This window comes from Passer montanus, unplaced genomic scaffold (assembly GCF_014805655.1).
Source record: "Passer montanus isolate IOZ18808 unplaced genomic scaffold, ASM1480565v1 scaffold159, whole genome shotgun sequence".
In the NCBI taxonomy this organism is placed as follows: Eukaryota; Metazoa; Chordata; class Aves; order Passeriformes; family Passeridae; genus Passer; species Passer montanus.
In genome coordinates this window covers 469,400-496,026 of record NW_024363049.1, presented here as the reverse complement: position 1 = coordinate 496,026, position 26,627 = coordinate 469,400, and the positions used below count along the sequence as shown (strand labels likewise).

Below are 26,627 nucleotides of genomic sequence, written 5' to 3'. Positions count from 1 at the left end.
TCCAGCCTCTCCCCAGCTCTGCCAGAGCCTCAGCAGCCCCAGCAGCAGGGCAGAAACCACCAGAGTCCTGGCTGGGGTGCCTTTGCAGTTCCCAAACCTGCCCCTGCCAGGCCATGGACAGCCTAAGGGGCCAGGGGACCTGAACAATGTGATTTTTGTGGGTGACATCCCCATTTTGGATTGAGATGAGCTTTAAGGCCACTTCCAACCCAAACCATGCTGTGATTCCATGATTCTGTGACCCCTCCCCTTGTGTACAGCCCCACTCACTCCTTCCTTATATCCAGGAGCAGGGATTTGAGTATTTTGGGACTGAGAGTGCCAGGGGCAGGGAACAGGAGGGAGGCCACCACAGCCCAGGCCACTGGCACGGGCACAGTGCTGGGAACAGCAGGAGCTGCCCCTTGGGGGCGGCTCCCAACCTGAGGAAGCTGTTGGAATATCCCACGGGATTCCAGCAGCCTGGGAGTGCCAGGGAAGCTCCCCTCCAGTCTGAATCCCAGGATCAGTTTAGACACTGAGCACCAAAGCTCCATCAGCCCCAGGGTTTCATTTTGGGGCTCTGCTGCTTCTTCTTGAGGAGATCTCTGGTGCTGCAGAGGATGGGTGGGGACTGGAGAAACCTTCCTGAACCCTGGAGCAGGGGATTGATTAATCAGTGCTTGAATAATTGCAGGGCACTGCAGACATTCTGCTCCCTGTGGAGGGAAGGGATGAGGTGGAGGATCAGGCCAGGCAGGTCACTCACCCCAGCCTCTCCTCGCCTCAGCCTCAGAGCTGCTCCCAGGATTAAATGGTTTCTTTTGAAAAGTGAGATCTAATCTGGTGACAAAAGCTGCAGCAGTGCTGTGAGCCCATCATCTCCCCAAGAAAAGCTCCTCCAGCCTTCAAACGCTCTCACCACTTGGATGCTGGATTTCAATCCAAGGCTGAGTCTGCCTCTCTTCAGCTCCAGCCCTGCTCTTGTTACTCCTTGCTGTTGGGTTTAAGGGTTCCCCGCTCAGTTTTCCATGTGGGAGGACACAGGCCAGGTGCTCAGATCACCTGATAACAGAGTTGTAGCAGCATCTTACCCCTAGGCCTGGCTTTTCCAGCCTGTGGTCGGGTCTGTGGTGCTCCTTCCAGCTCTCTGGTGTTCCCCTGAGTTCCGAGTGTGGGTGCCAGACAAAGAGCTCCAGCAGGGCGCTGTTCACTGATTTGCAGCCCCCACACACCAGTACACAATGATCCCTAATTACTCTTTCACAGACAAATCTGCATTGCTGGACCAGGCAGATATTCCTGGGAGGGCTTAAATGTAAAGCTGGCTTGGTTGCTGGTTAAAAGCCAGGGTTCCTCTCCCCAGCCTGTACGGGCATGTCCAGAGTCGCTGCTTTCCAAGATCCAGCCTGAGGGCTTCAAATGCAAGCTTCAGTCCCAGATATATTCCGGATATCTGCAGTCAAACACCCCCTGACCATTTAACTAGCTGAAAACATCCTCTTCCCTTTCTGTCTCATCACTCTGGGTGTCATTTTCCAGCTTTCCCAGCAAAGATTTCATCTCTTCATCTCCATCATTGATAAAAATGTTTCACAGCAGCGGACGAAGCGCGGGGCCCCGGGGGAGGGAGGTGGGAATAATGCTCCTTTCTGCTCTCTCCCCATTAGCAGCCCCCTCGGAGATCTGCCAGGGAAGCAGTTTGAATCCATCTCATCTGTGCCCTGTTAATTCCTTCTAATGCAAGTTTTAATCAAAATGTCAGGTGGAAGGAAGTCAAATGCCTCGGAGAGATCCGAGTGTGCTCTATCAACACAAGTGCCTCTCTCCCCCAGCCCGGTGATCCTGTCACACGCAGACAAGGTCTGGGTGACAGCCCTGCTGGCCCTGCCACCAACGCTGCCTGCAGCTCCCGAGCCTGGGGACACCACATCACCAGATGGGACTTGTCCCAGGGATCCACGTGTGGATGGAAACCCATGGGACACCAGCGTCTCTCCCTGAGCAATGCCCTCACCATCTTCTCCGAGCCTAGACCCACATTTTCCCCTCATTATCGAGGGAATGCTGCTCCCTGAGGAAGGGGAGGAGCTTGCTGTGATGCTCAGCCCCAATGTCCATCCCAGGAGGAGCTTCCAGCATGACAATGGTGGAAACCACGTGGCCCTGAGGGACGGGGGACAGTGATCCCTGAGGAAAGGTCCCTGAAGAAGGGGATGAGCTTTCAAGCCTGGGTGAGGAGATTTGAGATGCTCAGCCCCCAGTGTCCATCCCAGGAAGAGCTCCCAGTGTGGCAATGGTGGAGCTCATGTGGCCTTGAGGGACAAGGGACAGTGGTCCTGAGGATGGAGAACAGCTTTCAAGGCCGGATGAGTAGGTTGGAGATGCTCAGCCCCAATGTCCATCCCAGGAGAAGCTCCCAAATCCTGTGCCCTGGGATGTGGGGTGGGCCAAGCGCTGTGGGAGACTGGGGCTCAGGGGCTTCCCCAGCTTGCAGGATCTTTCATCCTCCGTCACCACAAAGCCAGGCCAGATCTGCATTTGCAGCAGCCCACAGAAGCTGCCTCTGTTGTCTTATTTTTGTTATTTTTGAGAGGATATTTTAGCGCTGAGCACATTCCCTCCTGTTGCCATGGCAGCCGTGACAGGGGTTATATACCGTGAGAAAAATACCAAAATTAATGAGTGAGTGAAAGAGCAGCCAAGAGAAAAACAAGGTTAAAAAAAGAGTTAAAACAGTAATAAAAACAATCTCCCAATAATTTGGCAGTGAGCATCCCACAGGCAAGACAGGCAGTGAACATGGGAGCCCCGCGGCTCCTCGGTGGATCCCAGCTGGGGCTGGCTGCCCGCAGCCCGTGGCCGGAGCATCGCCACAGTCTGAGGGACGTGCTGGATCCCAGTCCCTGGCCTGAGCATCGCCGCTGTCCCAGGGACACTCTGGATCCCAGCCCCTGGCCAGAGCATCATGGTGGTCCCAGGGACACTCTGGATCCCAGCCCCTGGCCAGAGCATCATGGTGGTCCCAGGGACACTCTGGATCCCAGCCCCTGGCCAGAGCATCATGGTGGTCCCAGGGACACTCTGGATCCCAGCCCCTGGCCTGAGCATCGCCGCTGTCCCAGGGACACTCTGGATCCCAGCCCCTGGCCAGAGCATCATGGTGGTCCCAGGGACACTCTGGATCCCAGCCCCTGGCCGGAGCATTGCCATGGTCCCAGGGACACTCTGGATCCCAGCCCCTGGCCTGAGCATTGCCATGGTCCCAGGGACACTCTGGATCCCAGCCCCTGGCCTGAGCATCGCCGCTGTCCCAGGGCCACTCTGGATCCCAGCCCCTGGCCGGAGCATCGCTCCAATCCCAGGGACACTCTGGATCCCGGCCCCTGGCCGGAGCATCATGGTGGTCCCAGGGACACTCTGGATCCCAGCCCCTGGCCGGAGCATTGCCATGGTCCCAGGGACACTCTGGATCCCAGCCCCTGGCCGGAGCATTGCCACACTCCCAGGGACACTCTGGCTCCCACACCATCCCACTGACGCTCCGGATGGGGCTGCGCCCACCCAGCTCCTTCCCCCGCAAACCTGCAGCCCTCGGTGACGCAGGAGGCGAGCGGAGGAGAAGTTCTTTAATGTGCTCATTTCCTCGCATTTGGGTTTTGAGGATCTTTTTGTTTTTAATTGTAGAAACAAGCGGATTGTCAGAACATCTGTGTTATTAGCATTTGCTGCCCAAATCCGAGCTGCTGCTTCTCCTGCGGAGCCCAGAGCTGATGAGAGAGAGAACAGAGGAGCCTTTGAACTCCTTGCAGCAGACGGCAGCCAGGTTGCTGCGTGTATGTGTTGGGGAGGGGGTATTTATTCTCTTGTAAGGTTCATTTGCTCTCCGTGTTTCCCTTTCTTCTCGCTTTCCCAGAGATTTAGCTGGATGCTCTTCCCTCGCAGGCTTTGTTCTTCTGACAAGGCCCCACTGGCACCACGAAGCAGCTGCCGCTGTGTGATGCCAGGGCAGCCCAGCACGGGGTACCTGGAGCAGCCCCGCACGGGGACCCGGAGCTCGGGGCAAGCCAGAGCCTCCAGCAGCAGCTCCGGGGGCGGCGGCACTGCCAGCCCTGCAGGGGCTCACGGAATAACTCTGCAGACAGAGCTGCAGCCTGAGGGCTTCTTGTTGCTCAGACTGGCTCTGCTTTCTGGGAACGGTGAAGACAAGGTGAGGATGGGTGACTCATCTGGAGCTGGTGCATATACAGGGTGGAATTCTTCCCTGTTAGTGTGGTGAGACACAGGTTGCCCAGAGAAGCTGTGGATGCTCCATCCCTGGAAGTGTTTACAGCAAGGTTGGATGGGGCTTGGATAGGGCAAGGTGTCCCTGCCAGACAAGGGCGGAATGAGATGGTCTTTGAGGTCCTTTCCAACCCAAACCACTCTGGGATTCTACAATAATGCCCAGGAGAAGGAAGTACAGGGAAAGGCAAGCTTCCTGTCTTGTCAGAGGGCAAGGAGCACTCTGGGAGGGGCTTTCAAAGGCAGCAGGGTGGAGGAGGAAGGCAGACATGCATGAGGCAGCCCTGGGATGCCAGGCCAGCAGGGACTTGGACATTTTGTCTCCCCAGCTCACCAGGCCACGGGTGCTGCTGGCACTGCGGAGGGCTCTGCCAGGCTGCTCCCCTGGGCTGCACAGAGGTGGTTCCTGAAGCCAGGACACTTTTCCCCTCCATTCCTAGAGCCTGGACCTGTCCCTCAGAAACATGTGTGACCAGAGGCTGAGGTGACAGTCACGGGTGCCCCACAAATCAGCGGCATCCAGTGATCCCTGTACGTGCCCAGCTCCCCGGCGCTCCCTGTGCCGCTGTCGATCGACTCCTTGACTGCCCCGTGACTCTTGTGAAATGCAAACCTTTGGTCCCCAGCAATCTCTAAAGTTTGCTGTCCCTGCTCCATGGGCAGCCTCAGATCCACGGGGTCACCCCCTCGGTTTCTCCCTTCGCTGCAGCTCTCCGTCCCTCCAAGGAGGGCTGCCAGTTACTGATCCATCAAATCTCCCCTTGTCTCTGGAGAATTTCGTTCCCTCTCCCTGCCCAGCTCATGCTGGATCAGCAGGGCACAGCCTGACAAACCCCACAGCTCCTCTCCCTGCCCCAAAGGTGGGCTGTGACCTTCCCTGGCTTCTCAATTCACATCTTCTGCTAAATCGGCTTCATGTGAATTGACACTCGGAAAAAAAGCCTTGCACACAGACGCGGAGGAGCCGACATCTCTGGAGGAGCAGAAAGTCTGGGAGGGGAGCTGTGCTTCTCCTGAGGGATCACTCGCCAGCCCCCTGTTCCTGCCTAGCGGGATGCAGCCCTGCCACGGCCTGCGCTCGCTTGTTGCCGGGGAAAAGCGGGGAGATTTGGGAGAAACGCACGGCAATTTTGGGGGAAAACCGGGGCGATTTAAGGGGTGAAATAGAGCCGAGCTACTCCGAGCAGGCAGGCGCAGCCTCTAGATGGTGCAGTCATGCAGCCGAGCTGAGCATGTGTGCAGCGAAGGGCGCTGCGCAACAGGTTGGCGTAGCTCAGCGGGGAGACGCGCTCCCATCCTCGCTGCGGCGGAGCGGGAAGGACTTTCCAGCATCCTGGCGAGAAATCCGCGCCGCAACCGGCCCGGAAGGCGGGTGAGGGGCAGCGCCACGGGCTGCGCGACCCTCGGAGGGTGCTGAGGGTTTTGGCAGGGCCGGGCTGCAGCTCCCGCCCCTGGCACGGAGCGCGGCCGCTCCTTGCAGGAGCGCGGAGGCGGCGGAGGCGGCAGGGGAAGGGGCAGCCCTGGAACACGCTGTCCCCAAGCCTCCGGGGACTTCGCTTGGCCAGCCGAGGTGCCGGGGTGAGGAGGCAGCTGAGGGAGAACAGCCTGTGAAAGCATCACAAGGGCGCTGGGAGCTCGCGGGTGCTTTTGGGAGTCGCAGGTGCTCCGTGCCTGCTGCGCCCCGACACCCCGCAATAAATAAAGCCGTGATTCACCGAGGTGTGACGGCAGGGCACGGCGGCCACCCAGCCCCACGCTGCAGCCAGCAGGGCAGCTCTGCAGCCTGCCCGCGGCCCTGCTGGGCTGGGGGCCGGGGAGGGCCGGGCACAGCCCCCGCTGAGCTCGGTCGCACGGAGGGACCCTCCCGGCTGCGCCGGCCCGGCTCCCCGGCCCGGTGCAGCGGGGCTGTGGGGCTGGGAAGCGCCGGCTGGAGGAATAAATGAGCGAATTAATTACTAAGAGCACCGAGAGGGGAGTGAGAGGGGAGACCCGAGCCGCACGTGTGCGGGCGCGGAGCGGAGGGGTCCCCGGGGTGAGGGGCTCCGGGGGCCGCGGGGAGCCCCGTGTTCCACGGGCACGGCGCTGGGCGCGGGGCCGGCAGCCCGGAGCCGGGCGGCTCTGCCCGGCAGCCGCTGCCCGCTCGTCCCGGCAGCCCGGCCGGGCTCGGGATCTGATAAGGAGCCGGAGCTCCACCTCCCCATGGTGGCGGCGGCGAGAGGCGGAGGCAGCGGCGGGCGGGGGGGGGAAGGGGCCGTGCCTGCGCTGCGCTTCCCCTGCACATCCTCACACACACCGAGGGACGGAGGCGGGCACGGACCGAGCTGCCCACCGGGGCTGCCTCCAGCCTGAGCCGCCGCTTCGCCGGAGGAGCCGCAGCCCCGGCACGGGGAGGGGGGCGGTTCCCACGGGCGGGCGATATATTTTTTGCCCCCCCTCCCCTTTTTTTTCTTTTTTTTTCTTTTTTTTTTCTTTTTTTTTCTTTTATTTTTTTTCCCAGTAATTTTTTTTTCCATTTGGTTTTCATCCGTGGATAACGCTCGAGAGGAGCAGGGGGGGTGGGGGGAGCGCGGTCCCGGCGGGCAGGAGGCGATGGAGCCGCCGCGGGACCAGCGCGCCGGGGCTCGGCACGGAGCGCAGCGCCGACACCATCCAAGTAAGAGCTGCGGCGGGGCCGGGACCCCCGCCCGCTGCCCGGCAGAGCCGCGGGGGGTGCGGGATGCCCCGCGCCGGAGCTCGGCGCTGTGCGGGAGCGCGGGGCCGGGCGGCGGCGGCAGCGGCGCTGGCGAGCATTCCGCTCCGAGCATCCCGCATCCCTCCGCTCCGGTCCGCGCCGGGCTGCGCGGGGCTCCGCGGCCAGCGGGGCGGCTCCCGCTTGTCCCCGGTCCCGCCCGGCGCTGCCACTTGTTGTGCGGCGCGGAGCGGAGCGCGGCCAGCCCCGCACAGCGCGGCGCGGCGCAGGGCGGGCGGTGGTTGCGGGAGGGCGGCTGTGGCGGGGGCTGCGCGTGTTTCGGGGTGTTTATTTTTCCGCGTGGGGGTGGCCCTGGGTGTGTGTCCCTCGTCCAGCGATGGGTGTGTGCGCCCGCGGGGTGCGCGGCTGCGTGGGAGCCGCAGAAGTTGCGGGTGAGCCGGGAGCCGGCTGGGAGCGGGGCTGTGCGTGAGCGGCGGGGAGCGAGGGGCTGGCAGGGGCGCACGCCGGGGCCGTGGAGGGGTGTCCGCGTGGGGTGCGAGTGACACCGGGGTGCGGGGACGCGAGTGGGGTGCGCGCGTGTGTGTGCGGAGCTGTGTGTGTGACGGGTGTGCGTGCGGTGAGTGTGCCAGCCGCCTCCGAGCGTGTCAGCGCGCTCCGAGTGTGCCAGCCAGCTCTGAGTGTGTGAGCGGGCTCTGAGTGTGTCAGCGCGCTCCGAGTGTGTAAGCCAGCTCCGAGTGTGCCACCGGGCTCCGAGTGTGTCAGCGAGCTCTGAGTGTGTGAGCGGGCTCTGAGTGTGTAAGCCAGCTCCGAGTGTGTCAGCGGGCTCCGAGTGTGTGAGCGGGCTCCGAGTGTGCGAGCCAGCTCCGAGTGTGCCACCGGGCTCCGAGTGTGTCAGCGAGCTCTGAGTGTGTCACCGGGCTCCGAGTGTGTGACGGGCTGTGCGTGCCCCGCCGCGGAGGCAGGATCCCTGTTTCCCGGTACGCGAGGCTGAGCGCGAAGCCGGTGCCGGCAGAGCGGCTCGCGTGGTTTTGTCACGGGTGTCTGAGTGCCTGTGTCCGTGTGTCTCTGAGCGTGTCTCTGTGCGTGTGCGCGGGGCTGGCGGAGCCGCCTGGGGCTCCGCTCCCCTCCGAGCCCGCAGCCGGAGCCGGCGGCAGCCGCAGCCTCAGCCCGGGCAGCGCCGCGGGGACCGGGGAGCCTCGGCCGCGGCGGCCGGCAGCGGAGCCCGGCCTCCATCCTCCCTCCCAGCCGCCGCAGCCGGCAGCAGCGGCTCCCGCGGCGCGCTGCGAGGCCGGGGGACCCTTTCCCCCCTCCCCAAGGACCCCCAACCCTCCCGGCTGCATCCCCGGAGCAGAGCCGCTGCCGCTGTGCCCGGCTCCCGGCGGCCCTGCCGGGGGGTTTCAGGCCCGCGACATTTTTGCCTTCCCCCAGGGCCCCTCTGCAGCCGGGGTGGAGGGTGGGATGGTGGCGGCAGGGGACAGGAGCCCGGAGTGGCTGTGGGGGACCCACGGCGGGGAGGATGGGGGTGCCCCTCCAGGGAGGCTCTGACAGGTCTCTGCCTCGCTGGCTGCCAGACTTGGAAGGGATGTGGAGAAGGCAGCAAGAGGAGGGAGTGCCTGGGCTTCGCCGGCTTTTCATCAGTGCCCAGCTCCTCAGGGATGATTTTGGGGTGATGCTGTTGCCAGGCCAGTGGGGTTCCTCCTCGCGGGGTGCTCTGGCTCCCGGCGCTCGGGCCCAGCCTGCAGAAACGCCGAGCAGCCGCAGTGGCAGCCGGAGCTGGAGCAAATCCTGGGACGTGCAACGGAATAGCCAGGATTCAGCCCATCCGTGCCTTCGGCGCAGGACTGACCATCAGCGGCTGTTTTCTCGGCTAGCAGATCCCTGATCTCCGCGTGGAGCTGGGATGAGCCGTTTGCTGCTTACCGGGATGTCGCTCCAGCTCCGGGTGCCGGAGCAGGGCTGGGGGAGCGTGGAGGGGGGATTAGCACTTGTGTGCTCAGTGCAGGGTTTGGACAGACTTGTGAGCCGTGGCTCCGAGCCACGCAATCAGCCGCTGGGAGCGAGGAGAGGCCGGACTTTGGTGCCCATTCCCGAAGCGGTGCTGCCTCCCGTGGAACGGGGCCAGCAGGCTGTGGGAATCACAGGGAGCACAGGCTTGTTCAAGCAGTTGCTTAAATTCGCGGTGCTTTATAACCTCTCTCTCATTAAGGCTTGGTTTTTTTTGGTGGGGATGGCTGAATTCTGTCGGATTTTGCATGCCACTGTCCTCTGAGAGCTTCCCAGTCATGCATTAAGCAGCGTGACTAACGCCTCTCTCATGTGGTTCAGTCTTTCTCACACACTCCCCGTAGGGAGAATTGTGTGTGCGGAGGAATAGTTGTTTTGGGAGGGGCTTTTATTTTTAAGTGCTCTGTGCTTTGCCAGCAGGTTGGAAAAAGGTGCCTGGCACCAGAGAAGAAAGTGTGGGATGGTCCTTAGATCCCATGGGAAAATAGCCTGGTGCCTTGGACTGGCCCCTGGGAAGCCTGTGTCTCCTGCACAGACGTGCTTGTGAAGGCTTCCTCCTACTCGTCCTCCTCCTCCTCTTCCTCCTCACGCCCAGCTCTGGGCTCTCACGGCTTCACCGTGTCATTCACACCCCTGGGTGCCGAGCAGAATTCCTGACCCTACTGATTCCTTATCCTGCCGAGCCCAGAGCTCCTCGTGCTTTCCAGCACCGTCCCTCAGGTTCTCAGGCCCTCTCCTCCTCGCACCTCCCTGCTCTGCAGGGTGCCTTCCTTCACCTGCAGGAACGAGGCTTGGGCTCAGATTCCAGCCCTGGTTTTGGGGCAGAAATCCTGGGTGCTGGGCCCCTTTGGGCGACACCCTTCCTCCTCCAGGCTGGCACAGGGCTCCTGGCATTTCCTGCTGCTGGGCCCTCTCTCCCAGATCCCTCAGCCGTGTGAGGCATCGGCACTGCCTTGAGACTTTCCCCTTTCCCTGCGATCTTTCACCTCGCACCAGGGCTTAGTCAGGACGTGGCTACGTCACCAGCAGGCAGGCCCAGCCCAGTGCAAACAGCCCAGCGGCGGGCACGGTGCCTCTCCCAGCCCAGGCATCCTCCAGGAGCCCTTTCCCAACAGCTGGAGCTGCCCATCTTCCCTGTCCTGACTCACGGCCATCCCCAACGGGAGCGCGGGGCGGGCGGACCTGGGGGCAGGCTCCCCCCGTGGAGGCAGCGGGGTGAGGGGGCTCTGGTGTGAGCGCACCGGGGGGTGGCAGACACGAGCGTGACCCAGGTGCCAGTGCCCCCGCACGGGTGACATCACACACATGCACAGGCAGCGGCGCCGGGGGCATGCGCGCACGCGGGCACACGCGTTGTGTGCGGCGCACACACGTGCAGGAGTGCGAGCTCACACCTGGGGCACGGGCCCAGAGCGGGCAGGGATGTGCTCCTTGCCCCGAGTGACACAGCTGCACACCCTGCCAGGGCACAGGTGTGATTGTGTGTCTTTGCCTGTGCACACACAGCTGTGCACACCTCTGGAATGCTCACAGTGCACACCCAGCACGGACACACGCACGTGTGTGCACACACTGCCTGTGCTGATGCAAAAATCTGTTGTGTTTCTGCTTGGCTCCTGACCTCCTCCATCCTCAGCCCGGCCCAGGGATGGAAGATGTCCTGCTCTCTCTCCTCATCCCTTCCTCCTGGAGTCACACATCCCAGCGCTGGTGGGGGCAGCTCTGCACGGCCTCAGCCAGCTGGGAATGGCTCTGCTCTGCACAAAGGAAGGGGCAGGACAGGGCAGCAGAGGCAAGCTTGGCTTCAGGGCCACCGTGTCCTCTCCAGGCATGGAGGTGTGTTTTCACTGCAGAGGCAGAGCTCATCTCGTCCATGTCCCCATGTCCATGGGGAAGCAGAGGGGTGGAGGGACCAGGGGCTGTTGGCTTGTGGGAAGTACCAAGGAGGACAGTGCAGGATGTTCCACTTGCTGATGATCCGTGCCATGCCAGGCTAACCAGGAAGTGGGCACTTGCACTATGGCACCACAGAGCAGGGTGGTGATGGAGTGCTTGCCCATGGAGCGTTTGTTTGTCCTTGGTCGCAGAGTGTGGAGAGAGGGAGTGATGGGAGCAGAGAGCAGGGTGATGCTGTGGGGCCTTGGCAGATGTTTGTGGCTGTTCATTTTAGGGCACCCAGTGCCTGGGTTTTTGGGTGCCAGTGACTGCATTGAACCACTTTATGCTCACAGCTCAGCAGAAGCTCCTGGCCCTGGAGGAGAAAAATGTGTTCCCAGAATGGAACAGGAAAGCTGGTGGCCAAGCACAGCACCAGACAGGGGGCTTGGTGGCAGGGCATGTGTCTTGGCACAGGAGGGGACAGTCTGTGGGGCTGGCACGGCCTGGGCAGTGTGTGGGCACGGGGGAGAGGTGCCAGTGGCGGGGGCAGCGGTGCAGGGTGCAGCAGTGCAGGGGTGTCTCTGCAATGCAGGGGGGCAGTGCTCCCGGCACCGCCGCTGCAGCAGCGGGGTGGGCACCGTCACGGAGTGGGCACCCAGTGCGTGCCATGTCCCAGACTGGAGTGGGAGGGAACGGGAAGGAACAGTGTGTCTGCAGCGAGGAAGGGAACAGGAGCTGCTGGCGCAGGGTGTGGGGTTGCCTAGTGACTGTGCAGCGAGGGGGATGCTGTGCTGCCGTTGCAGTGCGGGGCTGGGCACTGCTGGGGCTGCCTGGGGGTTCCTGCACTGCAGCACAGCCGGGGCAGGGCCCCGCTGTCCTCTGACTGCCGGGGCACCGGGGGTGGCTGTGCTCCGCAGGCAGTGCAGGAGGGATGATGCCAGGGCCCCTGCATCCCTGCAGTGCCACGTGGGTGGTGCCTCTGTACCTGGCAGTGCAAGGCTGGCAGTGCCACTGTGCTGGCAGTGCAGCAAGGGCAGTGCTGCTCTGTTCCTGCCACAGCAGTGCCCCGCGTCCCTGAAGTGCTGGAGGGGTGGCAGCCCTGCATCTCCACAGCACCCCATGGCCCTGCAGTGCCCTGCAGCCCTGCAGTGCTGGACAGGCAGCATCCTTGGAGCGCCTCATGTTCCTGCAGTGCTGATGGGCGGCAGTCCTGCATTTCTGCAGTGTCCGGTGTCCCCAAAGCGATGGCTGCTGCTGTTCCTGCAGTGCAGGCAGTGATGGATGGGAGGGAGCTCTATGCTGGCAGTGCACCGTGTCCCTGCAGTGCTGGGTGCATGGCAGCCCTGCATCCCTGCAGTGATCCATGGCCCTCCATCTCTGCATGGGTGGCAGCCCTGCATCCCTGCAGTGCCCTGTGTCCCTGCGTCGGTGTCAGTCCTGTGTCCTTTCAATGTCCCATGTCCCTGCAGTGCCGGATGGGTGTCAGTCCCTCATCCCCACAGTGCCAGATGGGTGTCAGCCCCACATCCTTGCAGGGCCGGATGGGTGTCAGTCCCATATCCCCGCAGAGCAGGCAGAACTCCCCATTTGGTGCTCCCGTTTCTGCAGTGCTGGCAGCTGCATGCAGTGCCCGTGTGTCCCTGCCGTGCATGGCAGGCAGTGCCCCTGCACTGGTGGCACACAATGCTCCTGTGTTTGGGTGGTGAGAAGCTGTCTCGGAGTCTGGCCGGCTCCCATCGGGTTGTTGGCAGCAGGCTGCCTGCAGTCCACCCTGTTAGTGTGCCTCGTTGGGTCTAATTACAGTTGGTGTGGTGACGAAAAGGGTGGACAGTGGCAGGAGTGGCTTCCTGCAAGTGACAGGGCTGAGGTTTCAATGACAGGGTTACTCACTCCAGCAGGGCGTTGAAGGAACTTTGCAAGCTGGGACGGGTCCTTCAGGGCACCGGAGGCTGCCAGGAGCTGGCCCCAGCAGCCCCTTCCCTTCGGGAGCCGTGCCAGGACCATGTGCAGTCCCACATGGCGCAGTGGGGTAAGCCAGGGAAGTGGGCTGGTGGCTAACCTCCGGTGTCTGTGTCTCCTCCAGCTCCCCTGCAGCGCAGGATGAACCCGCTGGCGTCCTGCCTGGGCTTGTGGCTCCTCTGCCAGCTCCCTGCCCTGGCCTCGGGGACACGTGTGGTCTACAAAGTGCAGGAGGAACAACCCCCCAACAGCCTCATAGGGAGCCTGGCCTCCGACTACGGCTTACCGGACATGGGGCACCTCTACAAGCTGGAAGTGGGGGCCCCGTACCTCCGTGTGGATGGCAAGACTGGGGACATCTACACCACAGAGACCTCCATCGACCGGGAGAACCTGCGGGAGTGCCAGCACCTCATGCCTGGAGACCCCTGCTTCCTGGAGTTTGAGGTGTCCATCACTAACCTGAACGCCAACAGCAGCCCGCGCCTGCTCGAGGGGCAGATCGAGGTGCTTGATATCAATGACAACACCCCCAACTTCGCCTCGCCCGTCCTCACCCTCTCCATCCCTGAAAACACCAATGTCGGGACGCTCTTCCCCATCCCCCTGGCCACGGACCGGGACTCGGGCCCCAACGGCGTTGCCTCCTACGAGCTGATGGCCGGTCCGGAGGCGCAGGAGCTCTTTGGGCTGCAGGTGGCCGAGGACCAGGATGAGAAGCAGCCTCAGCTGATCGTCATGGGGAACCTGGACCGGGAGCAGTGGGACTCCTACGATCTGACCATCAAGGTGCAGGATGGGGGGAACCCCCCTCGGGCAAGCAGTGCCCTGCTCCGCATCACCATCCTGGACATGAACGACAACGCGCCCAAGTTCGAGAAGGCCCTGTATGAGGCAGAGCTCTCCGAAAACAGCCCCGTGGGGCACTCCGTCCTCCAGGTGAGTGCACGGAACACTTCTCACCATTTCCTCTCCTGCCTGGCTGCAGGGACAGCCACAGGAGCATCGACATGGCCATGGTTCCTCCAAGGAGGAGGCAGGGTTGGATGGAGGAGCTCGGAGTGTCACCCAGGGCCAGCAGGCAGGCAGGTCCCTGGGGTAGCACATCTGCTCAAGCGAGATTGGAGAGAATGTGCAGGAAGGCACAGCTGGAGTGGGGCTGCAGGACTAGGCTGAGGGGCAGCAACAGAGCTGCAGGGAGCAGGATTCCGGGTTACTGGGAGGGCTGGGACCTGAGGGCCACTGGGAGCCTGGCTTGGGGCCAGCGTGGTCTCAGTGCTGCCCACAGACAAGACATAGACCCTTTCATAAGTTGCATTCCCTTGGAGGCTCCATGGAAACTCAGGAGGTGGGGACAGGGAGCATCCCTGCTGCCCGTGCGCAGGGCTGGCCACAGCTCCGGAGGTGCCCTGCTGTCTGCAGGGAGCGGGGGCTCTGCCTCATCTCAGGCAGCACTGCAAACTGGCCCGGAGAGCCCAGGGGGCTGGATCTTGGTGGATTTGGCTTGGAGGGGGCATTGAGATGATAGTAGTCGACATCTGTTTATCTGCAGCTGCCATCTTAATAAGCGGAGCGCGGCCAGCTCTCATCTGCCTGCTAATTCTGATGTGAATTTTTTAAGAATTCATTTTTCACTGTTAAGAGAATGGGAGTTGGAAGCAGATAAGGGAGCTGCATGGCCGGGAGGAGAATGGGCTGAGATGCCGCTGCTGCCATTGCTCAGCTTTTATCTTTCAGGGGGAAAATGACTTCCGCCTGTTTTGTGAGTGGAGGTAAAAGGTGGAATTTACATTTAACAACTTTCGTTCTCCATCCAAATCTGCTGAGCAAGATAACGGCGGAGCAGCAAATGGTGCAGAGAAGAGGCTGCTCAGAGAGCCGATTAGGGAGGCAAATGTTAGACAAACCTCATCTTCTTTAGAAAGCAAATAATAGGCGTAGAGGCAGGTTTATGGGGATGCAGGGCTCCTGGCGGGCGGGCAGGGATGGACGGTGCTGTGCAGGGCTCAGGCAGCCCCAGTCCCTGTGTGGCTGCATCCCCACATGCTGCGATGGAGCTGCTGCAGCTCCACACACGGTCGCCTCCCTCCTTGCCCTCACCTGAGCCAGGCAGCTGCTCCAGCCCCTCCTTGGAGGCACGGCTGGAGCTGTCCCTCCCTGCTGCTGGCTGGCTCTCAGCGGCACGGTTCCATGGTTCCGGAGGATTCCCTGCGTGCCGGAGCTGGCTGGGAGGGGAGCGCAGCCAACCGGCCCAGCCGGTTTCTCCGGAAGAGCGAGGCAAAGCCTCCGTGCCTGAGGGTGGCTCCCAGCTGCTCTGCCGGTCCCAGGCTCTTTGCCCCACAGTCCTTGGCCCCAGAAGAGGAAATCCTGGTTTTTCCCCCCGGCTGTCCTCAGGGAAGGCCGCGGTGGATTGCGGAGGGGCTCGCTCTGCTGTGCCCTTGTCCTGCTCACCGCTTGTCCCTCTGTCCCCTAGGTGAAAGCCAACGATTCGGACCAGGGCGCCAACGCCGAGATTGACTACTCCTTCCACCAGGCCTCGGACATGGTGCGGCGGCTGCTGCGCCTGGACCGCGCCACGGGGCTCATCACCGTGCAGGGCCCCATCGACCGCGAGGACATCGGCACCCTCAAGTTCTCCGTCATGGCCAAGGACAAGGGCGCCAACCCCAAGAGTGCCCGCACGCAGGTGGTGGTCACCATCAAGGACATGAATGATAACGCACCCTCCATAGAGATCCGGGGCATAGGGTTGGTCACGCACCAGGATGGCATGGCCAACATCTCGGAGGACGTGCCAGTAGAGACAGCAGTGGCTCTGGTGCAGGTGTCCGACCGAGATGAGGGTGAAAATGCTGTGGTGACCTGCGTGGTGGCCGGTGACGTCCCATTCCAGCTGCGCCAGGCCAGTGAGACAGGGAGTGACAGCAAGAAGAAATACTTCCTGCAGACCACCACGCCGTTGGACTACGAGTCGGTGAAGGAGTACACGATTGAGATTGTGGCTGTGGACTCGGGGAACCCGCCCCTCTCGAGCACCAACTCCTTGAAGGTGCAGGTGATGGACGTCAATGACAACGCCCCTGTCTTCAGCCAGAGCTTCACTGAGGTGGCCTTCCCTGAGAACAACGAGCCCGATGAGCTGGTCATGGAGGTGAGTGCCACAGACGCTGACAGCGGCTCCAACGCCAAGCTGGTTTATTCCCTGGTGACAGATCCCTCCTCCAAGGGCTCCTTCACCATTGACCCTGACTCTGGAGAGATCCGGGTGAAGGCGGTGCTGGACCGAGAGCAGAGGGAGCGCTATGAGTTCTTGGTGGTGGCGGAAGATAAGGGCAGCCCCAGCAAGCAGGGTACAGCATCTGTGGCCATCAACGTCATGGACAGGAATGACAACGACCCCAAGTTCATGCTGAGCGGCTACAACTTCTCAGTGATGGAGAACATGCCACCCCTCAGCCCTGTGGGCATGGTGACGGTCATTGATGCTGACAAAGGAGAAAATGCCCGGATCCAGCTGTCGGTGGAGCAAGACAACGGGGATTTTGTCATCCAAAATGGCACTGGCACCATCCTCTCCAGCATCTCTTTTGACCGGGAGCAGCAGAGCACCTACACCTTCCGACTCAAGGCGGTGGACGGTGGGGATCCCCCCAGGTCTGCCTATGTGGGGGTGACTATCAACGTCTTGGATGAGAATGACAATGCCCCCTTCATCACTTCCCCCTCCAACGCCACCTACAAGCACATCCTGCCCCACACCAGCCCCGGGCAGCAGGTGAGCAAGGTCAAGGCGGAGGACATCGACTCGGGCATCAATGCCGAGCTGATCTACAGCATCACAGGAGGAAACCCCTTCGAGCTCTTCCAGATCTCCCCGCAGAGCGGAGACATCACTCTGGAGAAGGAGATCCTGCGCAAGCACCACGGCCTGCACCGCCTGGTCGTGCGCGTCAACGACAAGGGCAAGCCCTCGCGGCACGGCACGGCTCTGGTGCACTTCTACGTCAACGAGACGCTGGCCAACCGCACGCTGCTGGACACGCTGGTGGGGCACAGCCTGGACACCCCGCTGGACATCGACATCGCCGGCGACCCTGAGTACGAGCGCAGCAAGCAGCGGAGCAACATCCTCTTCGGGGTCATCGCCGGCATCGTGGCTGTCACCCTGGTCATCGTGCTGGTGGTCCTGGTGCGTTACTGCCGGCAGCGTGAGGCCAAGAGCGGCTACCAGGCAGGCAAGAAGGAGACCAAGGACCTGTACGCACCCAAGCAAGCCAGCAAGAGTGGGAAGAGCAAGAACAAGGTGAAGAAGAGCAAGTCTCCCAAGCCACCCAAGCCCACAGAGGATGAGGAGGAGACGGGGCTGCAGAAATCGCTCAAGTTCAACCTCATGAATGACTCCGTCAGCGACAGCCCCCGGATCCACCTGCCCCTGAACTACCCTCCGGGCAGCCCGGACCTGGGCCGCCACTACCGCTCCAACTCGCCGCTGCCCTCCATCCAGCTGCAGCCTCAGTCACCCTCTGCCTCCAAGAAGCACCAAGTGGTGCAGGACCTGCCGGCCACCAACACCTTTGTTGGCACCGGGGACAACAACTCGACGGGCTCCGAGCAGTACTCGGACTACAGCTACCGCACCAACCCCCAGAAATACACCAACAAGCAGGTAGGAGAGCTCATCCTGAGGCCGGCAGCGGCGCCCCCGCTGCACCGGGGAGCCATCTGGACAGAGGTGTGGGAGTGAGCGTGGACTGGCCCCCAGCCCTGCATGTGTGGCCCAGGGGGCTGGCGTTGGACTACCCTGGAGCCGAGCCTCAGAGCCTGGGCGTGGTGCAGGGCGGGGATGGGGATGGTGTGGGGGAGGCCAAAAGCTGTCCGAGCCCTTGTCAGAGCACCCGGGGCTGGGTCCTGGTGGCGCTGCCTGGGTGATGGTGATGCGAAGGGCACTGCATGCGTGTGGCTCTGCATGTGGGGCTCCGGGCAGGGAATGCCACCCACCTGTGTCCCCTTTGGGGACCACTCTAAGAGCACCAAGGAGGGCGATGTCCACCCTCCCATCCCTCCCTCCGCTTGGGCTGGCTCATGGGGAGGAGGGACTGGTCCTGCTCCTGCCACAGCTGGGTTCCAGCCCTGCCCTGCTCCAGGGAGCAGTTGGAAGGCTCTGGCTTCACTGTTGTCACCCTGACTCTGCTGGTGCAGCAGAGCATGCCACCATCCCTGCGCCAGGGTGCCTCAAAGGGAGCTCTGCACCCACTGCGGCTGCCCGGGCAGGTGGGGCTGGGTGGAGGAGCAAAGCTCTGCCTTTTTCTCAGGCTCAGGCTCCCGCTTCCCCCAGGCTCGGGCCCTCTGCCACAGCCGGCGCGGTGAAATCTGGGCTTCCCGTAGCATGAGCACTGGGCCTGGAGCTGTGGCTCTGCGGGAGAGGATCCGCAGATCCTGGTGGCACAGGAAAGGCCTGTCCATGTGGCAGGACTGGTGCTGTGCTGGGGGCTGGGGGAGAGGGGCACTGAGGTCTCTGCTGCGGTCGGGTCACTGCTCTTGGTGTTGCCGGGGGGTTTTCTGCGTGTGGGGCAGGGTGGAGGCAGGTCTTGGCTGCTCGCTGGTGTGCACTAGAGCTTGGAGCTGAGCCACGAGGTCGTGGGCTGAGTGTGGAGCTTGCAGGACCCTCTTTCTCGGGCTGTCTGGCCACTTAGGAGCTTGCACCACATTTCTGCTTTGGCACGTCTGTCCTTAACCAGCCAGGGAGGGAGAGGGGGTGCGAGTGCCTGTGGCTTTGTCTTCTTCCTGGGGCCCCATGGGTGAGGACCACCCACTCCCCCCGTGCTGTACCCCCTGTGCCCCATGAGACCCCTGCCCCCTTCTTTGTACCCCAGTGAGCGGCAGGCTGGGCTCCTGCCGTGGGGCTGAGCTCAGCTGCCCTGTTGGATTTGACTTCAATAAAGTTTTCTATTTTTGACCAGTTGTGCCTTATTGTCCCTGCTGCCCCTGAGAAGGCTCTCCCAGCCATTTCCCAGGCATATTTTCCATGTCCTTGGCCACTGGAGCACTCGGGCCCTGTGGAGGCCAGAAGTGATGCTCACATGAGCTGGCCATGTCCACAAACCCTCCACCACATCCCAGTGTGGTCAGTCCAGAGGCCTCATGGTGCTGACCCTTCATCCCCAGGTTGACATGTCCCATGTCTAGTCACTACCTGGCCCTCTGAAGACATCCCTCCAGGACAGGGTTCCCAACAGCTGCACACACACACAGACAGAGACACAGACACAGACAGACAGACAGACACACACCTGTGTGGATGTGAACGCAGTCTGAGCCACAGGCCAGCCCGCCCAGCTTTCATTTCATTTCACACCAACATCCTCCCTCAAAGCTTCTCCTGGTTGATCCCCACATCCTCTTGAGCCACCCCCACATCCCACAGCCAGAGCGATCCCTGTGCCTGGCTAGCCTGACCCAAATCCCGCGGCGCGGGCTGGCAGCCGCCGGCTCCCGCCCGCCGCAGTGCTGCAATGAGGGCGCACGCGGTTGCAGATGGAGCCTTGGCGTGTCAGCAGCGCCCAGATCCCAGTGCTCCCCCACCCTGGGAGGTGATGGGAAGGAGAGATCCGCTCAGGAAGGCTTGCTGGAGCCGGGTGGTCCTGCCTCCCATGCGGATGGATCTGCCCCGTATGGGATCTCCTGGCGGGATGGATGGGGTGGTGCCAATGCCATGGGGCTCACTCAGGGTCTTGTCTTCAGCTGTTTGGACAAAAGATGGACTCTGGTAGGCAGGAACAGTCCAACACCCTTCTCCCACCATCCCACTCTCCCATCTCAGGGCCCCCCTCCCTGGCCACCTGTTCCTGTTTCTCGTGGTTTTTCTTCCAAACTGGGGCACCCATCCCTGCTCCTGTCACGCCAGTTCACCTCTTCCTCAGGGCCTCCAGTGGCCTCACCTGGCTGCTGGGGCCGAGGAGCTCTGGCGCTGAGAGAGATTAGATCAGCCGGGGAAACCAGTGGTTCTGGCTTTGGTGGTTTGAGCCCTGTGCCAGCCTTGGCTCTCACAGCCTCCTCGTTTGTTTTGCTAACAGCATAAGGTTTTATCTTGAACCATCCAGGAAGTGTCTGGGCCTCCTGGGCAGGCAGGGCTGGGACCCGCAGGGAGATGCGATGGCTGCAGAGGAGGAAAGGAGACACCAGCAACCACCTCAATAACTGCTCCCCGCAGGGCTGGGCCGGGCAGTCTGGGGGCTTGGCTCAGCCCTGCTATCTGCTTCCCTTTGGGAACTTTCTGAGAGAATTTTCCCTTCCTTCCTCGTCCTCGGCAGTTCTTTGATGAACCTGGGGTGAGAACTCAGGCGCTGGCGTGGGGAGTGGCTCTTTCTTCTGCCTGGCTCCCAGGCTCCATCCCTTTTTTACCGGGAGGGGATATTCTACATCCTTTCCCAAAAGCTGCCCCGGGTCCTTACAGCCCCCCAGCACCCGGGAAGGCAGCTGGAGTGGTGTGAACTTGAGCGAGCTCAGCAGAGGTTCCTGCACCTGCCCGCGGGCTGGGAGCGCGGTGCAGCATTAATTACTCTCTGCGGGAGGGGAGGAGAGGAATATTGTAGCTGTAATGGACAGAAATGAAATCGTCTTGTTTGAGAATTTAGCTCAGAGTCTCCATAAATTGCAGGTTTAGGTGCTGGCAGATGTCTGGGAAAGTCTCCCACTGTCCTGGGTCAGTGGGTTTTCTCAAGGTCGTTCACGTGGAATGAGCTGATAAATGGATCCAGCAAGGAGCTGCAGATGGAGCTGAGGGTTCATGGGGGACCTGCCCTGCTTTCCCCCAGTTTCAGAGACAAGCTGTGCTGGGAGCAGTTCCTCCACACAGTGAATCAGCTCCTGCTGCTAGGATCAGCTGGGCTTGGGTCAGAGTTGGCTCTGCCGGGCTGAGATCGAGTGAGAGAAGTGTTGTGTAGGGGCTGCAGATCCCTGGATCTGCTGGGAGGAGTGGCTGTGTCAAAGCACAGCAGCTTGTGAGCATCACTGGGGTGCCTGGGGGAGCTGGGGGAGCACAGGACAGGGTGGGGAGTGGGCAGTGCACCGTGCTGGAGCATCGGTGAGGATGCTGAGGGCACCACGGGCGAGGCAGGAAGGTGCAGTGGCTCCTGGTGCATCTGTGCTGGGGACTTGGGTTGATGAGCGAGAGCACAGTGGGGTATTGGGGACCTCAAAATGAGGAGCTTTGCCCACGGGAGAGGAGCAACCCCTGGTACAGGCTGGATGTGCAGCCAGCGCCAGTGTGGGTGTGTGCAGGCTGTGCTGCAGGGGGAGGTGACAGCGGGGTGTACCTAGCCCATGCCCCCACACGTGGGAGGTGACAGCGGGGTGTACCCAGCCCAGGCCCCCACACGTGGGAGGTGACAGATGCTCCCTGCCAGCACCCTGTGGAGGTGGCACAGAGGGGAGCGTGCTCTTGGTGACAAGGGCAGGGACACTCGCACAGGCTGTGTGTCAGGGATAGGGAATGCAGGGCATGCAGGCATTCCTGGGGGGAATGTGGCACAGGGCAGGGTACAAGCCCTGTCCCCAAGGAGGTGGCAGTGGGAACTGTGCAGCCTGGACTGCAGTAGGAGGTGGCACAGGGGTGCACAGGCTGTGCTGTGTGGAGGGTGGCAGTGGGGGGGACACAGTGACAGCAGGGTGGGCAGCCTTGGCCCGGTGACAACTCTGCCAGGTAGGCATTGTCTGCAAGGAGACAGTGGCACTTGCTGTCCCTAACAGATTGGGGAGGGCATCAGGTTTCTCCTGCCTGGCAGTCCCTGGCCCTAGCAGCGCTGGGGACCTCGTCCTTTCTCCCTTTAAGAGTCACCCAGCCTGTGCTCCTTGCCTGGGGCTCCCCACGTGGGGCTGGATGACAGCACTGCCCAGTTCCCCTCTTGCCATTCCTCCCTGCTTCTCATTCTGCCCTGCCCTCCTCTTCCTCTCCCTCCCCACAGCCTCAGCCTCTCCCCTGCCTGATGCCCTTGGAGCCAGCATTGGCTTTTCCTAGCTTGGACCTGGGGAACTCCTTTTTCCCCCCCAAATCTTCCTGCTTCTTTCAGAGCTGTGTCTGCTCCTCTCCACCCTCTCTCCTGATCTCTCCCTTCTCCCTGGCTTTCCCCAGTCTCTCCTGAGCGTGCTGGCCCCAGTACAGAGGGATGCTGAGCCCTCCCAGCGCAGGGCTGAGCCCCTGGCTGGCTCTGCCGGCCGAGCTGTGGATCCTGGGGATGAAAGCCCTGGCTGTGTGTGCAGCCGCCCGCTCCAAGCCTCCCTGATTGATATTCCCAGCACTGCTCTGCCCGCTCGGCCGGGCTCTCAGCTGCAGTGCTGTTCCCTGGAGCGGGGCCCAGCCCTGCAGGCTGCTTCACCCGACACCCAGATCCTGGGGCAGAACCCGGGGCTGTGACAGGGTGTGTCCCCATGGTCCCTGTGTGTCCCCGTGGTCCCTGTGTGTCCCCAGGCACTCAGTGGCTCTCCTGAGCGTGCTGGCCCCAGTACAGAGGGATGCTGAGCCCTCCCAGCGCAGGGCTGAGCCCCTGGCTGGCTCTGCCGGCCGAGCTGTGGATCCTGGGGATGAAAGCCCTGGCTGTGTGTGCAGCCGCCCGCTCCAAGCCTCCCTGATTGATATTCCCAGCACTGCTCTGCCCGCTCGGCCGGGCTCTCAGCTGCAGTGCTGTTCCCTGGAGCGGGGCCCAGCCCTGCAGGCTGCTTCACCCGACACCCAGATCCTGGGGCAGAACCCGGGGCTGTGGCAGGGTGTGTCCCCGTGGTCTCTGTGTGTCCCTGTGGTCCCTGTGTGTCCCCGTGGTCCCTGTGTGTCCCCGTGGTCCCTGTGTGTCCCCGTGGTCCCTGTGTGTCCCCAGGCACTCAGTGGCCCCTCAGCCCACAGAGCACCCAGAGGTGTGCATGGGGTGAAGCACAGAGGAGGGGGTGGAGGGTGGGGTGTTCCCAGGTGAGGACAGAGCTGGGATATTCTGGGATGTTCTGGGATGGGATGGAAGGAGGTTGGAGTAATGAGAGGGTGCAGGATGTAGGACAGGCTAGGGAGGTTGTTGTGGAGGGAACGAGGGTTAAGGAATGCCTGGAGCAAAGGGCACAGAGTGGCTGGAATTGTGTCAGGGCTGGGGAGGGAAGTCCTGGGAGCCGTGGGACAACAGCAAAGGGGTGGCTGCTGTGCTCTGGTGGCCAGCTGGGACCCCCAGAGTGAATTCCCCTGTGTGGGGCTGTGGCAGGGCAGGTCCCAAAGAGCCCCTTCGTGGTTTGTGGGGTGTTGGACACTCAGCACCCGTGGTGCCCTGGCAAACCTCCCGCTGGTTGGTACATCCTTTGGAATGCTGAGCCCTGTGCCAGGCCCAAATCACCTTCCTGGCCCTCCGCCCTCATCCCCACACACCCCTGCCCTCTGAGAGCACCTGCCAGGAGCCCCGGGCACAGCCCATCCCCAGGGCACGGCTGTGCTGCCATTGCACAACCCAGCTCTGCTCCTGGCAGAAACCAAGATGGTCAGTGGAGATTATTCCAAAAGAGGCTCTTCCTGCAGTGCCCTGATCCTTCAGCACCCCAGGAAGCACAGACAGCTCAGCTGGGGCACAGGAGAGTTGAACAGGGGTGAGGAGTCCCCCCTGGCATCTTGGTGCCCCTTTTCTTGTCACCTCTGACTGTGGCTGCAGCATCCACCAGTCCAGCCTGGGTGAAGCTCAGCCCTGGCTTCCCCTCTGGAGTCAGACCTGCAACTCAGCCTCACTCAGCCTCCTCCCAACAGGTCCTTCACAGACCTTGCCTTTTGTCCAGACCCTTTGTGTACTTCAAGGAAAGCTACAAAAAAGATGGAGAGAGATTTTACACAGGCAGAGAGAGTGATAGGACAAGGGGAACTCTCTGAAACTAAAAGAGGAGAGATTTAAATGGGATATTGTGAAGAAATTCTTCCCTGTGAGGGTGGGCAGGCCCTGGAACAGATTTACCAGAGCAGCTGTGGCTGGCCCTGGATCCCTGGCAGTGCCCCAGACCAGGCTGGACAGGGCTTGGAGCAGCCTGGGATGGTGGAAGGTGTCCCTGCCATGGCAAGGGGTGGAATGACATGGACTTTAAGGTTCCTTCCAACTCAAACCATTCCATGAATGATTCTATTCTCTGACTTTCTGAACTTTTATAGAGGTCTCAGCGCCCTTGAGTACCTGGTTTCCACATCCTATCTGTAGTAAAGGCTTCTTTTCCGAGCGTGATTCCCAACCCAAACCTCTCAAGAGGAAGAGGAGGTCAGGCAGAGGACCAGAAAGAAAACAACTCCCCCAGATCCCTTAAAAAACATTCCTGGTTGTTTTGCATCAATGCCTTGTGTGGTGGAAGCTGTTTACTGCCTCAGCCCTTCAGCTGCTTGCAGGGAAGCGTGGGTGGGTTTGTGGTGGGAGCGTGGGTTGTGACCTGCCAGGAGAGCAGGAGAAAGCTCCACCACCTCATTTTTTCCATCCTGTTGGCACTCACAGCCAGGCCTTGTGGGTCCTGCCCAGAGATCCCTGAAGATGCCCCTTTCCCGGGATGTAAACATCCTTCTGAGCTCCTCCTGGCTTGCAAAACACCCCTCTGATCTGCTATCTGCACATGGCACAGGGATCCTGGCACGTTCCATCAAAGCTGGGAGCCGTCCTTTGGGGAGGGCCACGATCCCACCTCTCTCCCTGGGAGCTGTCAGAGCAGCCTGCCCCGATTCAGCTCCTCGGAGACATCTTGAAAGGCCCGAGCAACCTGAAAGCCTGCAGCTATTTTGCTCCCACGTGGCCTGGTTTTCACATCCTCCCAGCTCCCTGGCGCTCAGGAGCAGCTGCTGGGGGGGCACCTCATGGCTGAGCTCTGGACTGAGATCCTGCTGGAGGTGTCCTGCTGGAGCAATGTGTGATGTTCCTCTCACACTCGTCCATTCATCTTCCTGCTTGTTCATCAAAAGCACTTGAGCCCCGTGGAAAGCAAAACCCGTGTTTCGCATGTTTGAAGAGCCCTTCGTTCTCATTCAAGCTGGGCAAGACCTTCTGAGGTGCTGTGATTCCAGGCTCTGTAAGTGCCTGGAGGAGCTTGGGTGGGGTTTTTTCCAAGGATTTCAAGTAGATCACAGTTTATTAGGGACTGTTGGGGTGTCTCTTGCCCAGAGAGCTCAGAAACCTTTGCTAATGTGCTGGACATTTGTCTGGAGCCAGGATCTGGTTTGGCCAAGGATGTGACAGCAATCCTGGGATTTGAGGAGCTCATCCATCCCAGGGGTCCTGTGCCAGTGGGAATGGGAATTGGAGCAGTGCAGGCAAGATAAGTGGCCCTCAGAAGCCTTCCTCTGACTTGTCCTACCTGTTTGATGTCTCCAAAGGAAGCTTTGTCTCACCCGGTATCTCCACTCATCGGGAGTGCAGACCACTAAAGTGAGGGCTCTGCCCATCTCTGCAGCGTGTGGGTGCCCAGACCTCTGGAACAGGCACAATTCCTTGGGCAAACAGGAAAAGCTGCTGCCCTTTGCCTGTGGAAATAGAGCTGGTTGCAAAACAGGTTTGCCCTCAGAGGAAAATTTTCAATTTGAAAGCAAATCAGGAAGAACTGACAGTTTTCCCCCCTGTTTCCCAGGTCAATCAGAATATATATTATATATAAATATTTTTTTTTCTAGTAATGTCTAAAGGCATGATTCTGCCTGACCTTTTTGAGTTGAGCTCCATAATTAATACTTGGCTGGAGTTCTGAAGCGAAAGGTACCTTTGCAAGAGCATCATTTTTTCATTTTCACGTGTCAGCAAAGATCTCCCCCCACGCCCCAGCCCTGAAACAGGGAGCTCGCTTGAATAATGATCTGATTTCAGCAAATTGACAGGTTTTCTGTGGAAAGGCTTCCATGGAGGCATTCCTGGCTATCTCCATTGTTTTTGATAGAGTCCTGAGTCTACAGCTTCAGACCCCCTGCTCTCCCCAGAGCCTTCAACGCTCCCTGTCAGCTCCACTGGGTTCAACTGGGAGCCAGATTAGCTCATTATTTTCCCAGCATCATTTTCCCACTCTGCAGCTGTTGGATTCCTCGAGGGTTTTATTCAAGTGTTGCTCCCAGTCCGGAAAGCTTTTTCTCCCTGGGATCTTAAGATAGTTTTAACGTGATTATGAGGCCTCCTGCTGCGTCCAGGGCAATTTCCACTGCACACCAACCATCTCCAGAATAGCTCCATTATCAGCTGGAGGGTGACAGACATTCTAGGGCAGCACGGCCAGGCCAATTTAGACATCATTCCATAAAGATTATGACCCCTTTCCATTTACCGTTCGCCCTTCTGCTGATTTATTTCCGTATTTTCCTTGCCCATCTTCATTTCACCCAAAGAAAAGCCAAATGGCACCTCCTGGATGGGCTCAGAGCTGGGATAGGCTGAGGGTTGGGCAGGCTCTGTCCCTAGGCTGCCTAAATGGGTCTCTAATTGCGTTAGATCTTGCTCTGAGTTAGATAAATTCGATCTGACCAGGCAGGTTGGCACCGGGCTTTGGCGGCTTCTTTGAGCATCATGCAAATTTCAGGAGGCTTCAGGGCACCTATGTGGAGTCAGCCCGCATTTTCCCTGGATTTATTCATTAAATAGTGCCTCGGGAGCTGATGTCCATTTGAGGCTGGCTGCTCTGCTATCATTATTTCGGCAGGACTTGGAGACTGCCTCTGCTGACTGCAAGGTCAGCACTCGCTAATTGTCAGCTGAGCAGCCACTCAGGAGGGGAGCAGGTGCTTTTGGGGATCATACCTGGCTTTGGGAGCTGGGTTCCATGGATTCCTGTGCTTTTCAACTCTGGTTGTGGATTCCTTCTCTGGTTT

At 60.8% G+C, this 26,627-nt stretch overlaps 2 protein-coding genes across 4 annotated transcripts in view; one reads left to right on the top strand and one right to left on the bottom strand.

Moving 5' to 3' along the window:
* ARAP3 (ArfGAP with RhoGAP domain, ankyrin repeat and PH domain 3) overlaps window positions 1-26,627 on the bottom strand; it is a 437,919-nt gene that overhangs the window by 156,716 nt on the left and 254,576 nt on the right. The gene's annotated exons all lie outside the window — the stretch shown is intronic.
* Window positions 5,503-26,627, top strand: part of PCDH1 (protocadherin 1) — a 63,289-nt gene continuing 42,164 nt past the window's right edge. For 2 of the 3 annotated variants that reach the window (XM_039702727.1, XM_039702730.1), the window contains exons 1-3: window positions 6,744-6,916; window positions 12,918-13,732; window positions 15,267-17,459. In XM_039702727.1, coding sequence (XP_039558661.1) covers window positions 6,853-6,916; window positions 12,918-13,732; window positions 15,267-17,459 — 3,072 coding nt within the window. In that variant the 5' untranslated portion in view covers window positions 6,744-6,852. Of the gene's footprint in view, window positions 5,636-6,743; window positions 6,917-12,917; window positions 13,733-15,266; window positions 17,460-26,627 lie in introns of those variants that run through there. The other variant, XM_039702729.1, reaches the window with a different exon arrangement.